Genomic DNA, 15,144 nt, shown 5'->3' on the forward strand with positions numbered 1-15,144 from the left:
GGCTGTGTGCAAACCCCATAGGGTTTTTTGTGTAGCTACAATTCGAACCAAAGGGGGCAACATGATGACTTTCCATCCCCACAGCAGTTACATAGGACTGTCTGCCAAATGGGGACACTGACAGACAGATAAAGGAATGGACATAGCTGCTTTCCACGCTTTAATAACATTTTAAGACTGTATTTATTTACTCAAGAAGTGGAGTTGTCAAATGTAGTTTTGGTTTTATTCCTATGTGCTATTTTTTGAAAGAGCTGTCCACCCTGATTTATTTGTAATCAAAGGATGTATGTTGCTTTATTGATGACTTTATAGGTTTCTAAGATATAATATAAAGAAAATATAATATAAAAAAACGCTGTCTTTACCAAAAGTTTTGTCCAGCATTTTGGAACAATTAAAAGACTTGTGCACGAGGATTTGAGGGGCCGTCCTGGTTCATAGATTGCAAGCATGTCAGACAAATAGGCCGATGCAAAACCATGAAGTGGATTAAAGACAAGTTAAATAATTCTAGAATCAATACGAAAACTGACAAGCAACCATTGTGAGGACTTTAAAAATAGGTGTATTGTGTTCTCTCCTTCTGGTCCTATCAGTACTCAGGCAGCAGAGTTCAGAATCAATTCTAACTGATTTCTGACTTTTTTTGTATAGACCAGATAGGACAGCATTGGCCTGCTCGATATTAAAGCTTGCATTAGGTTCTCTGCACCTATAGAAATGACCACACTTTAGTTATGTTTTTGAGAGGATAAAATGCAGATTTGATGACATACCGATACAAGCCCTAAAGTTTAGTTCTGAGTTAAAGACGACACAAAGGTTTCTTGCTGTTGGCTTCAGGTAAGAGAATTGGATTTTGTGGCCAGTATCTCCCTCTTATACTAACTTATAACAATGTTTAATGTCCGTCTACTTCTCCTCACCTGCCAGAAAAAAAAAGATTAGCTATAGCTTGGTAGCCTCCAACAGTTATGGGGAATTTATGTAAATAACATACATCCATACATTCTCTGAACAAAAAAAACGTAGTGTGTTGACAGCACTCTTTGGGCAAGTGGTTGGGTACACCCTGGAGAGGTTGCCAGTCCATCACAAGGCAATGTGAGAAACACGCTCACACTTATCGACAATTCACTTATCCTGCCTGTGAGGATACTCTTGCTGACACAGGATAACATGAAACATTGCACAGAAAGGCCCATCCTGTAAAACATTAGCCTTGTTTTTGTTGGGCACCAGTGTTAATGACTAACGACTGTCTAGTCCAGAATTTCCCCACTGAAGAGGACAACACAGATGTGAATGACATTTACTCCGTGGCACAATCTAGACTGCGATGGAACTCTCAAGGTTTACTGTATATGTACCTCTACACATTAATACTATTTAATCAAAATCAAAATTTCTAGAATCTATTCATTGTTTGTGGACAGATTTTTAAAAAATATGTTGATTTTATGAAATATTTACTTTAGAAAACCATGTGTTTAGTTAACATTTAACATTAAAAATGTAATTAAATGTATTTGGGGTGGAGGCCGATTGTCATACCTGCATTGGAGAAATATCTCACTGCTGATGTAAATTGAAGGCACAAATAAAACACACCCATCCTTCCTTCTGTTTACTACCGTTGGACCAAACAACAAGCAGCACACCCCACTAAGCCTAGTTTTGAACGTTTGCAGGTCTATTAGAAGTGTCCTAACTCATGGTGGAACAATTTGATTTTTAGTGTCTTACATACAATAAGTATTGTTTCCATTGTCTTTCCAGGACTATATTTCAAAATACAGCAGGTTCTTTATATCCCCAACAGTGTTGTAACACAGGTTGAGATGCCACTAATAATGTGTTGGTGTTTACCTGCCCTTTTTCCCACATTAGTTAGTAGCAGTCATCAAGTTAATCACACCTGCTTCTTGGCCAAGACATTAGCTGAAAGGAATACTTCATCCCAGATCTCTCTATTAATTCAACTTTTTTAGTAAGGAATTTTTAACAGAAGACTTTTGAGAGAAGAACTTTGCTGTTAAACAACAGCAAAACAATACATAAATAATACTAAAGCTCATCAAATCGCAAGTGTAGCACAAGCTTTGTAAGACATATATACTCTTGCATGCATGCATATAATTTATTTTCCCTACAATTTTGCCACTTCTATGTCATTTACTTGCTCAAAATTATAGTCACAGGGTATATCCAATGCAGAGTGTTGGGTGAGTGCTATCAGTGAGTGATTGACCATAAATTGTTACTTGCAGCCCACAACAGCCGGTCTGCATCACTTGCAACGACAACACACAGACCCCAGCAGTCACCGCAGAGACCCTAATGCACATAAAGCCACAGTAAACAATGTTTTGCAAGATGAATACATGACCACTGTCAAACCACAAGCTTACAGTTTACCCCTGTTTCTGCCATCCTGGGAATTTTGAAAGAAACAGAGGGTTTATGACATTTCCCTACATCTGTGTAAAATAGGGCGATTAGGATGTCAGAGAATCAACAAATGATGAAAATGCTTTTGTAATTAAAATAATGGTAAAGATTTCACCAATGACGTGAACGGGTGATTCAGACACATTTGCTATGTCAGCACATGGTGTAAAGTACAGATGTAGGTCTAAAGTCTAGAACATAATGTGTGTGTTGTTTTTATATGTACGAGTGATTCGTACATGGAGAGAAGGATAGACTTTCCAGTTTGTGACAGCATTACAAATATGGGTTTAGTGACGTTATTGTCCGTTGCTTATGTCAGTTAGTATTGTACTCGTTTGGCTGCTGGTCCCTGTTGGGTTTCACTAAATTAGTCTATATTAGACGATATTATTCAATCCAAGACTACGTTAAACCTAAGACTGCTGTTAACCTTGTCTGAGAAAGATGATTGTTGTTCAACAAATACTGTAAGCATTGATTTGCTACATATTTTCAGACCATCGCATTGCATGTTCCTCCAGCTCCATCTGAAGTCTTTAGGGCGCAAATTCTCTTTGCCACCTTTCTGTTTGACTGTCAGAGGACTGAAGGCCACAGAGGTCAGTGTAGTTTTATGTTTTGTTGTAACATGATCACAATATAATTATCCATGAAATACTGTTGTCAATGTGAAGGAATTATCTCAAAATGTAGACGCACATTTGAACATACAACCAGCACGTCTAGATTCTCCTGTGGTGATCTGCTGTAATCAAGAATCACAAGTGACCCAAATAGTATCTTAAATTCTGAAACAAATGATTCAAATGTGTGAAATCATTTAAAGTTTCCTTTCTATTTCTATGAACGAGACAGCAGAGAAAAGTGTCACCATGAACCCTCTCAACCTTTAGTATAAATACCCAGAGAGAAATGAATCAATTCATTAAATATATTCATATATTTAATGAATACATTGGATCTTCTTTATGTTCTCTGTCTTTCTGTAAAGGTGTTCATGTTCAACTTGGTTCTCATCTACCTGTGAACCAACATACGTATGAGTTTGTCATACATTGTTATTCTATTAGGCACTGGAGTTGGTATTTCTTATCATACACAGTTACTCTTGTTTTTATTCTCATGTTGTTGTAATTTACGTTTCTATTTATATTTGACTTATCTATCCTATTTCATCTTAGCTCATGTTCTCAGACTTCAGCTGTATGAACGAGGTTTTTATTCCCAGAAGGAAACACATCACACAGATATGTTTCCTTGACTCCAACACTGGTTGTTACAGTCATTTCTTTGAGCACAGGGTGGCAGTAGAAGCTTATTTTGTTTCGTATTATGCAGACCATCTGGTGATGACGTCCATGCTTACATTTCTTAGTATACACTTTATTTGGAGATTGTGCATCAGCTACTATCTGGCTGAGTAGAAGCTGGTTAAAGGTAATGACTAATCATATGCAGAGCTATCAAGGCAATAGTCAAGGGACTGAGCCCACTGCCGACATTGGCCTTTAAATTACCTTAAGATAAGATCATCTTTTACTCGCATTTCATGTGATTACTAAACAATTAATGTGTTTATAGACTGTATGAAAAAGTACATCTATATCTCCAGCTGAAGTAGTTTTAATCAAACCAGGGTGTTCTTTGTCCTTGTTGGCCTTCATGTCTCAAATCCAGAATCAGTCAGATTTAACATACCTTTTCTCTTTAGGCGTGTCCTTATTAGTCTGCTCTGCTCCCGTCAGTGAATTGAATGGTTTCCAAGGATGTTGTCCACTTTGACATACTGTTAAAGCCCCTGCAAAGACACCACTACTGAATCAAAATAGATTCCAAAGATATTGTTTTGCCATTCTAAGTTAATGGCAGTGAAGGAAAGAGTATTCAGATTCTTTATTTAGTGGTAATATCATATTGTAAAAACACTGCATTCAACATGTTTACTTCAGTAAAAGTATTAAATAAAAAGCATGATATAAAGTACAATATTTCCCTCAGAGTTGTGGTGGAGTAGAGGGATATAGCAGCACAACATGGAAAGTAAAGTACAAGTACCTTAAAGTGTGTAAAGTAAATGTACTTTCCTCAAATGTTTGGTGGTGAAAGGGTTTTGAATCTGATATGGACACAATTCACATTTCATACCTATCCGTCCATCTATTTGTTTTCCAGTTGTTTGTGGTCACACTGGCAACAGGATCAAGGCCATTTTGGTTTCTATTTCCTGAAACCTCACCTCCTTGAAATGAGGTTTAACCTGATATCGTTGACAAAACAAATGATGTTGCAGTAACAATGCAAAATCCCATATCAGTTTTTGGTAATTCATTTTGGATCAAATCCAAAATCCTGATCAGTTTTGTGCCGAGATTATAATTGGACAAAAATATTTCATTGTTGAAACATAACAATTTAACATATTTACAATAGTTTCTACCACAAATGAATTTGAACACAGCATGGCACGTCCTCTTTGTTTGATATTTCTGTACCTCTGATGCAGAAACATTTTCATCACATTCCAAGATTGATTCAAACACATTTCCTCCTGCAGAATACATTACTTATATATATATATACTGAAATGACATTCGTTTCCACTCTGTTATAGTCTATTTTCTACAATATTCTTAGTCTTGTAAAACTACAGTCATCAGTCATCATACAGTCATTTGACGGCAAAGCTTTTTCTTCCCAGAAGTGAAAAACATTTGGAAACCGTGTTGCTCTTTATTTCAAAAGATGAAAAATGTGAAAACTGTAACAACATAATTAATATTCAGTGGACATAACTTTTCCAAATGTACACTTTATTTTAAACAAAAGTACAAAAACAAACATCGGGTATTTACAATACTTGCATGGCAATGTTCACTTTCTTTGGTCATTCTTCCAATTTGATGGTTTTACAAACAGCAGCTTGGAGGTCTGAGATTATCACATGCTGAACCTAGTATTCAACCAGACGCTGAGCAGCCGACTGATGACTTGTAACTTAATTACACGTTTGTAACGCCTGCAAGCAATTTACCAACTGTTTCAATCAAAGTTATGAATTCTACGGATATTATTGAATTTGCCTACCTGGACATTTTTTTACAATATAAATAGCAAAAAGAAAATTTAATTCACACACTTCACAATTACATCCTGTTCTTGATACATTGTCAAATTTAGTAAATGCTCTTAAAAAGGACCAAATTTGTGACATGTACAGCTGCGCGTATTCCATCGTATTCTACACAAATCTGACATGAAAACATGAAGCCTAGTGCACATCACAAACTGAAGCAATTACAGGTAGATTTTCAAAAGAAGGCTAATTTATCATGACGGCTACTTTGAGATAAACGCATTGTCCTCTCTGTGTGCTCCGTCACAGAATTATGCCATAGCTACACAATAAACAATCATACCTCAAACACTGATGAAGAACTATTTGAGAAGTCACTCACAAGCCTTGAAACTTTCTTTCACTGCTCCAGGCTCAATGAGTTCTCCTTGCGTGAAAACAAACACTGGCTTTATGTAAAACAATCTGTACAGCCAAATTAAAGCCAATAGTGTGAGCTGAGTTACCCGAAACGTTCTCTCAATAATCTACCTGCCTGTGTTACACAGTGGTTATGTCGAATGTACAGTACATTTGAAAAAAAAGAAACAGGCAAAATGAACTGAGTTTCTGTTGTTTTCTGTCAAAGAACACAAAAAAAAAATCATGTAATGCCAAAGAACTCTGTGCTACATCGCCTACTTCCTGCAATGTAAATCATATCACCTTCTATAACTAATGCAGAGTATAACCCCAATAACCCATAGCCCTTTCAGGAATTTCATCTCCATTTCAACATTTTTTTTTACGCCTAAATGAACAAACTGAAACAAATGCACAAATAAACAGATTTAGTACACTGATGTTGAAGGCAGAGGTTGTTTTGACTGTGATGACGTGAAGCTAAAAAGCGATGGCGGCGACGTCCCCTCGGCCCCTTGCTATGTCTCCGAGGGCCAAAGAGTCAGACTAATGCAGGCCAACACATCCTTACATCAAAGGCAACTGGTCTAGTAGTAATTATACTTGCATCAACAAACAAAACCAAAAAGATCTGAATTTTCTCAGTTTCCCAAATTCCATTCTAACAAACACGAGTCCTAATAGTAGACAAGTTTACACGTGTATCAGTAGTGCAGACAAGTTATGTATATCACATACGGTATCCATTCTTTGTTTTGTGTTTTTTAGGAATGGAGGGGTGATGGTTTGAGTGGTGAGGGGGGGGTGTTTGGATATGCTTTTTAGTCAAATTTTCCCTGAAACCAAATCCAAAGCGTCTTCGTCCCAATGTACACTTGTTTTTTTTCCCCAAAGACAAAGGTGAAGAGAAATGTGCAAAAGTTCCACGTTCCCACTGTAAGGAAGAGAATGAAATTGATGTTGTTTAAAAAGAGAATGACTTTGCTCATCTTTATTTCTAAGGCATACGATGGAAATGTTTTCTACCTTTCACATTTCCAAAGCACGGCTGCCGTTTCTTTACACCTCAGCTTTTTGGCTGTTCTCCTCCACTTTCTCCTCCAGTTTTTTCTCCTCCTCAGAGGACCCGTCCTCATTTTCACCGGTCTTCCAGCTTCCTTGCCTGCTTAGAATGAAACATTGTTACCCAACGTGCTGGTATTTCTTCCCTCTACAGTCATTTGTATGAAAAACAAACTGTATATGGTTGGACGGTATGTGGACTAGACATGTGCTACATAATATCTAATATTCACTGTTCATTTGCACTTGATGGGAACTTGGTGGTGACTTGGTATACTCAAGAGGAAAACTACTATCTGTATATTTCACAAAAATATCTGTATATGGATTTGCATATTCGTTTTCTGCTGTAATACTGCTCTTACGTACGTATCAGTTTCGATGCCAAAATATACAAAAAAAGTGTAACAATATTTAAACCTTGTACCTTTATCACATAATAATGCACGTCTAATAAAAGTCATAGTTATACAACTGTATTAGGATTTGTAGAAAGGTCAGTGTTCACTTCTTACTTGGATTTCTTCATGTAGACCCAGTATGCCAGGCCAATAACCACCGTGGCGAGGAGGAGACCGACCACAACTCCAACCACCACCTTGGTTTGGTCGTTATCATCTGATTGGTCTGTAAGACAAAACAGAAACATGAGAGACCTGGGAGACACATTTCAGTATGACACCCCAGTCTCACTGCATACTAATACAGGGAAGCAAAAAAAGTCATGATGTGCAATAAATGCATTGATGAATGGACACATCCGCACTGTACATGGTTATGACTCATTGAGTTAAATGTTAATGACAGATATTCATTAACCAACGGGGTTATGGACAATGTTGACATTTTGTCAGGATGCTGGTAGCTCCACTCCTCTTAGTCCTTCATATCTGTGTTTTATTAACGACAACACACTGTCCAAAGATTGGTTTTTCCAGTTGTCCAAAGATTGTTTTTTCCAGTTGAAGAGTCCAAGGTGATGTTAAAGGTAAATATTGAATCAAGAGCCTTCCTTCAGTGAGCAACATTTGATTCCCCCCAAAGACTTCACCCTCCCCCCCCTCCCACCCATTCTTACAAGCAAGAAGACCGCTACAACTTACCTTGTTTATCCATTCTCACCTCCTCAATTACTGAAATCAGATATAAAATAAAATTAACTTCCAACAAAAAAGAAAAAAAATCAAGCGTTGACGTCCAGAAAAAAAATACCACTCTAACTCTATTCTACTTCTGCATGCAAGAAGTTCAACAGAGGGAACAGATTAAATCCAGCATCCCAACATACACACCACTGAGTGAAGAGGGGAGGGGGGAGAAAAAGATGAAATGCTGTCCCAAACGCGCAGGAATGAGTAAGCGAGGGAGAGCAACGGATGATGTTAACACTGTCTACAAAGTGCTAAGAGCATGCGATGATGACATTTGGACACTGGTGAGATGTTAGAAGTTAAATCATCAAAAGGCAAACAACTACTTATGTCATGAAACAGAAATCTGTTCACACTTTAAAAGAGGCGAAAATAATTGTATTAAATGATTAAAGTAAACTGATTGGGTTGATTGTACAAAGCAGTTCTTGTATCATAAAGGTTTGTGTCAGCCCAAAATTCTGCGATTATTTTATCCACCGATAAAAAATAAAAAAAATCCTTAACGATGTGTGTTTGCTCTCAAGCACATACCTGCTAACTTGGGGTAGTTTTATTCAAAACGTTTTTTTGCATTATGTAAAGTCGACATGCAGACAGAAAGAGTTAGTGAGCAGAGTAGAAGAAAACATCGACAAAGGCAGGTTAAGAGTTAGTCTTTAGGAAAAACACGAAGCGGAGAGAGACGAGAGGACCGTACTGCCACTTTGTACTTACGGGATGACACATTTATAGTCCTACTGTCCGCGCCAAACTCATTGGACACCGAACAAGACACGGTAAGATTTACAGCAGGCACAACTGTGATCTTGTGTGTTATCTTTCCGTTGACGAAGGGACTCTCATCAAGCTGAAAAGATGGGAGAAAAAAAGCACAAATGTTGGTATTCACATATCTAACTTTATTGTTTCTGATCCTGCCACACACGTAAGAAGTGTATGTTTCGTACCACTAGGGGGCGGCATTGGATTGATATGAGCCTTTCCACAACAAAGACGCAGCGTGTGCCTCTGGGATATAGACACTTAAGTCCCACAGGAAAACCCCAGACACAAAGACGAACTGCCAACACCCTTTTCTATGTCCTCTTCATATACAAGAGGACGTGGCAATTTTGTAAATACACATTACCGAGTCTGTATTCAAGCCTTACATTATCGTCTCTGTGAATAGGCTTTAAAGGACGGGATGAAAGGATTTAAAATAAACTTGGACTGAAATGTAGAAATGTGTGTTATCTCCATGAATTCATTATCCTAAAGTGAATGAGTGCTGTGCACCTTTGGAGTTGATTAATTATGACACACACGTTTTGGTTTTGAGGATAGAAACTGAGTGAAAGGGCTGAATAGAATTGGTACCATCCCACACCCCCTCAGGTTAACGTGAAATTCAAACTGCTTCAATGAGTGGTTCTGCTATCAGCGTGCACACAGGTACACCACGGAAACAAAAGAGGGGGAAAAAGGGCCCATTAAAAAAAAGAAGAAAAATTGTCTTTATGACTGGTGCAAGCAAAACACTGTGTTTGAGCCTCAGAGAAAATGAAGAAATGTACTCTTTCGAACCACTGAGCACAACCGCCTAGAAATGTTTGGACTAGATAAGTGTGGTAGCTGGGGAAAACACTAACAGTGCAAACGGCTATGCACATAACAGGGAGTATTCACTTGATGGCAAAAGCAAACTGTCTCAGGAACAAGACACTGGCAAACCTCGGGCTTTTTAGCTTCCTCACAATGGACGCAGGCTTAAACAGATGGGTTTGTTTTGAGGGAAAAAAGAAACGCCATCTCACTTTAACAACCACACGAGCATCTCAGTAGTTTGTCAAGCATCACCTGCTGCACATAGACATCATCTACAATACGCCGTTGATACTTTACTGATAACATTTTGATGCTGTTGCCTAAAGATCTCATTGCAGACACTGTACTGCAGGACAAACAAGTTGCCATCTTACACCGGACGACCAGTGTCAGAACATGGATTTATATGACAACCAGTATTAAACAGTGAAGGGGGGACTGAGAGAAACATTCAAAGCATTCTGAATGAAAACTTTGTTTCAAATGTGATTCTAGGTGGTCAGGAGGACCCGAGGAACAACTGCTGGTATCCATCCTGTCTAATCAATAAACTGTTAAATCCAAATGTGGCGGAACACACAAGTTAACGAGCACACAAGGGAGTCGCTTTCTCCATAATCTAGGATTGAGAAATTGGTTCGTTTTGGTTGCATAAATTCTGAGCTTCAGTTATTGAAGTTATGCTTTGGCCAATTTAGGACATTTTACAAGTTTTGCAATAGCTGATTCTAATGAAGCAATGCAGATTTCATTCCAGTTTAAAAGTTATAATCCTTGAGATTTTAATGAAAACAAACCCTTTTTCTATGTCAGCATTTTTTTTTCAGCAATAGCCCTCCAGTGTATTAATATTCATTAATATTTTTAGAGTGGAAGAGTACACCTAACATAGACTTACATTCACAGCTCCCCAATAAGTTAACATCCTATAACTGGTCAAAATACCACGTGCCTACAGTTTACTCTTTGTTTCAACGAGTTTGTGAGTTGCATCCCCCACTAAAACTCTGAGTCATCGCTCTGGCATAGACATCATAAAAAAATGTTCCTCGAGTACCAGCGAGTACATTAAACGGTTCACATTCAACCTTACACCAAATCTAATTCTGACCGTGTCTATCCATCTAGAAAGTCCTTCGTTTAACTGTTTTGGGAATCTCACAGAATCTTGCGAGGCACGGACGACGTCTGATACCTTCAACCGTTAAAAAACCCGAGTGTGCATACCAAGGTGCCGTTGATGCTCCAGGAAACAGCTGGCTTTGGAGATCCTTCAACCTCACAGATCAGGACTTTGTGTGTGCCGTCGTCACCGCGTTTTTTAGACAGCTGTCTGATAACTGGAACACCTGCAACAGGACGTAACTCTTCAGATACATCTGAATGAGTGCACGTGTGGCGTGAATGGTAGCATTTCATTCATGCACGCACACGAAATGACGGAAGAAAGTCTTACTTAATTCCTACTGAAAAGACTAGTTTGACATTTTGAAAAAAAACAAAAAACGCTTCCTCTCGTTCTTGCAGAGACGCAGACGAGAAGATTGATACCATTCTCAATGTCTGTATTTCCTTACAGATGTCGCAACAGCCAGCAGACAGTTAGCTTAGCTTAGCATAAAGGCTGGCAAACCTTGAAACTAGCCCGGCTCTGTCCAAAGGTAACAAAAGGTGCCTATTAGCATCTCTACAGCTCACTAATTACACATATTTTAACATAACTTGTTTTCTGTTCCCTCGTGTTTCCCGTATCTAAGCTGAACTAATCTGACCTGCCGCTGGTTGTAGCTTGTACAGCAACTAAGCAGAAATCTCTGAGTTTCCTTTAAGCCCTTACCTTCGACAACCAGCTCAAGAAAATCTTTCTGGCTGAGGAGCCCCATGGTCACCTCACACTCATAGCGGCCGGAGTCAGCGTAAGTCAGCTTGGTGAACTCGGGCTCTTTGTCCAGTTTAACATTGTCCTGAAACAAATGAAATGGATACCAGCACGGTCAAAAACAACCAGAAATGTTTCTTCGCTGATTCAGACTTTGTTGTATCAATGATTGCTTTTACCTTTGTCCAGGTGACCTTGGAGTCTCCAGAGGCATTAATCTGGAGAGTTAGATCCAAAGCCTGACCGGCCTTCTCCACGATGTTTCCAGAGGGGCTTAGATTGATGTCTAGGTCTAACAAGAGAGGAGAGGATGGTCAGGAGATTGTTCAGAGGCATGACAAGGGTCGAAGCATTCCTGTTGTTAACCGCACAACCCTGCACTTGGCTCAGGGCCCTGCAGATGCAGCTTATTAGCGGCGGAGCGGTTAAAACAACAGCTCTCTTCATAAAGCACAGTAAGACGGGTAGGCTGGCAAGGAAGGACATCAGGATGTTCTTTTCATTAGCAAATTAGCTTTTATAGGAACAAAAAAGATTACAGGTAGAAAAGGAAATTACGCTGACAATTACTCTGGCGTGTGGCAAAATTGTAGTAATTTCTACTTTTAAAATAAACACAACATGTTGTGGTCTCTTACAGCTGACTGTGATGTCCTTAGATGATTCCATTGTTGGGTCGTCCACAAGAGAGCATTTGTATTCACCGGTGGAGTCACGGGACACATTCATGATGGTGTAAGTGTCTGCGTTTTCCACTTTCACCAACTCTCCCTTCAAAGACATACAATCAAACAACGGTGGGTATTTGGTTTTCAATGACTTATTGAAGAGAGACAACACAATACATGCAATGAGCATGAATGGAAGACATTTGTGAGCGTCTCGATGAGATATTGATGAGCATGTGTACCTTAAGGTGGAAGTTAAAGGCGGTAGGAGCCGGGTTACCATCTGCCAGACACTTCAGAGTCACGTTGCCTCCTTCGACAAGAGGATCCTGAGCAGTTACCTGAAGGACGATGTTCTCTGTGGAGTCTGTGCAGAGGATAGGAGACGGAGAGTCAGAGAGGTGATGTATGTGAGGGCGGAGGGCGCGTTAAGTAAGGCGCGTGGCCCCCAACAGCCGACCGCGGGGACTGCAGAGATCGGCTGTGTCAGCACGCTACAGAGAGCGCTCAGTATTTGTTATGACCAACGTAAAAATGCAGCTGAAAAGACGATTGAATTGTGGTCATATTCTAAGGCATTAGACCAAACAATCAATGTTTCTGCTCCATCTGATACAAACTCCTCACATTTCTTATAAGAAAGTGGCACAGATAGGTTTTACTTTAAAAGGCCAGGTTGAGCAGATAACGTCAATATTTAATGCTGTGTTCGGTATAAATCCCACTACAGAGCTACAGAATCCACAGCTCATTTTTCAACTGTCACTATTAAAAGGTGCTGCTGCTGTTGTCTTTCTTGGCTGGAAGCAAAAGAATGACATAAAACACTGTGAATATATCCTGGAAGAGGCAGTCTGTCTCCACTGGCTACAGCTGGGCTTCATAAAAGAGATTTCCTTAGTCTTTGTTGAGAGCTTGTGGGTCAGGAATGTAGTCCAGTCCTGAAGAGACACTGTGAGTGATGATGAAGTGATACCTTTGACTGTATTTTAAAATTCACATCATGTCATACTAAGTAATGTTTGCAAGCAGTTAACTTGCCAAAAATATAGAAAAATCACATCGCAGTATATAGAAACCTTACCCCTTAAATAATTGATTTGAACTGAAAACAGTGTTTTGCTTATCAATATGCAAAAGTAGAGATGTTAATATGTGGGGGGGGGGGGGGGCATGGAGATCAACCTGGTATAAAATGATTGTGAGTGATTTCCTACAAGTGGAGAAACCTCCTGCTGCACTGTTGTTTTCCTAACCTTTCAACAGCAAGACTGGAATTCGGTCAGACAGAAACCACCTGCCTGTCAATTGTTTTTCTGTTTTTAAAAAGAGGAAATATTTATAAAATTCTAGTCTGCGTCTGGATCTCGACCAAAATACCCAAGCCGATTTACAATTGCTAACATACTGCGTATTCACTTTCTTGCAGAGAGTTTGAGGAGAGGATTGATGCCACTCTCATATAGGTCTGTTCAATATGAAGCTACTGCAGGAGACGGTCATCTTAACTCGGCATAAAGACTGGAAACAGGGAAATATCCAGCCTGGCTCTGTGCAAGGGTAAACAATCCTTCTACCAGCACCTCTAAAGCTAATTAACACGTGGTATGTCATTTGTTTTATTTGTACAAACATTTTTTTTTTACCTATGAACCTTGCCAGGCTAGTTGTTTCCCCCTTTTTCCCTGTCTCCAGTCTTTATCCTCAGCTAAATGAACCAGCTGCTGGCTGTAGCTTCATGTTTACAGTGCTGCCATGAGAGCGGTATCGATCGTCTCATCCAACTCTCGGCAAGAAAAGTACTCAAAATGTTGAACTAATCCTTTAAGAAATCCTGGAAAATGTGTGGATCCTGATCTGTAAAAACAAATAATAACCCAATGCACCTTGGCACATGATGTAACTTTAGATTAAACATTACTTTAAGTCTGTGAGCTGGTTTTTGAAAACATGCTTACAATTCAATAAATATATGTCCTTTGGAGAGGTAAATAAAAAAACGGACAAAAATATCATCAACTAGCATTATTTTAGTCTTTCATTTTGTGCAGAAGTTAGTCTGACAACAGCTCGTCTGCAGACCGAAGCGGGTGTGCAGCAGTGAAGGTTGCTAGCGGGGTTAGCGGACTCACAGGTGACAGTGAAGGTCGCTGGAGAGGACACCAGCTCTGTGCCCACAGTGGGCTGAGTGCTGCAGGTGAACTCAGCGTCCGTGTCTTCCTTCTTGGCCGAGAACTCCAGTGTGGAAGAAGTAGTTGAAAGGCCAGTGACGGGGTCCACCAGCACTGAAGCTTGGATGGAAATCCCTAGACAGGAAACAAACAACTCTGTTTGAAAACTCTGAAAAGTAGAGAATGGTGTCCGGACCAAAACACTGCATTTCTCACAGTCAGCGAGTTCAATTCATATCACTGAAGGATGATTTGCTGTCCCTGTCACAGAGAATAAATACATCTGTGTGTGTAACATTTAAAAATGTCAGCCCTCCAAAGAGTTGATTTGTTGGCATTTATAATCATCCAACCGAATGAAGAAAACGCACCTTTCCCATCAGCCACCAGAGGTGTGCTGTTCTTGAGCCATGTGATATTTGCAGCTGGATTGGAGTCTTTTGCAACACATGTCCCAAGCTGTGGAACAAAAACAAAAACAAAAAGAACACAACTTGAGAAAAATAGCAAAAAAAACTACACTTGGAAACAGAAATATTGAAGAAGAAAAACATTTTATGAATTTAGAATAAATCTGCATCGTTTTAAATGACCAAACATCTGTGCAAATTGGCATTTTCAGAGTCTTTCCGACCATGAAATGCCCTAAAGCCCCTCAGATCCTTTGGGTATTTTAATTGCAGTAGAGGAG

At 39.3% G+C, this 15,144-nt stretch overlaps 1 protein-coding gene across 1 annotated transcript in view; it reads right to left on the reverse strand.

Moving 5' to 3' along the window:
• Positions 1 to 6,991: 6,991 nt before the first annotated feature.
• LOC142959399 (CD166 antigen homolog A-like) overlaps positions 6,992 to 15,144 on the reverse strand; it is a 31,407-nt gene continuing 23,254 nt past the window's right edge. The window contains exons 7-17 of the mRNA XM_076100651.1: positions 14,825 to 14,912; positions 14,415 to 14,588; positions 12,525 to 12,649; positions 12,253 to 12,385; positions 11,794 to 11,906; positions 11,573 to 11,699; positions 10,963 to 11,084; positions 8,863 to 8,995; positions 8,098 to 8,127; positions 7,510 to 7,621; positions 6,992 to 7,094 (exon numbers count right to left, since the gene is read on the reverse strand). Coding sequence (XP_075956766.1) covers positions 6,992 to 7,094; positions 7,510 to 7,621; positions 8,098 to 8,127; positions 8,863 to 8,995; positions 10,963 to 11,084; positions 11,573 to 11,699; positions 11,794 to 11,906; positions 12,253 to 12,385; positions 12,525 to 12,649; positions 14,415 to 14,588; positions 14,825 to 14,912 — 1,260 coding nt within the window. The remainder of the gene's footprint in view (positions 7,095 to 7,509; positions 7,622 to 8,097; positions 8,128 to 8,862; positions 8,996 to 10,962; positions 11,085 to 11,572; positions 11,700 to 11,793; positions 11,907 to 12,252; positions 12,386 to 12,524; positions 12,650 to 14,414; positions 14,589 to 14,824; positions 14,913 to 15,144) is intronic.

This window comes from Anarhichas minor, unplaced genomic scaffold, assembly GCF_050575085.1.
Source record: "Anarhichas minor isolate MPS153535 unplaced genomic scaffold, ASM5057508v1 ptg000026l, whole genome shotgun sequence".
Taxonomy (NCBI): Eukaryota; Metazoa; Chordata; class Actinopteri; order Perciformes; family Anarhichadidae; genus Anarhichas; species Anarhichas minor.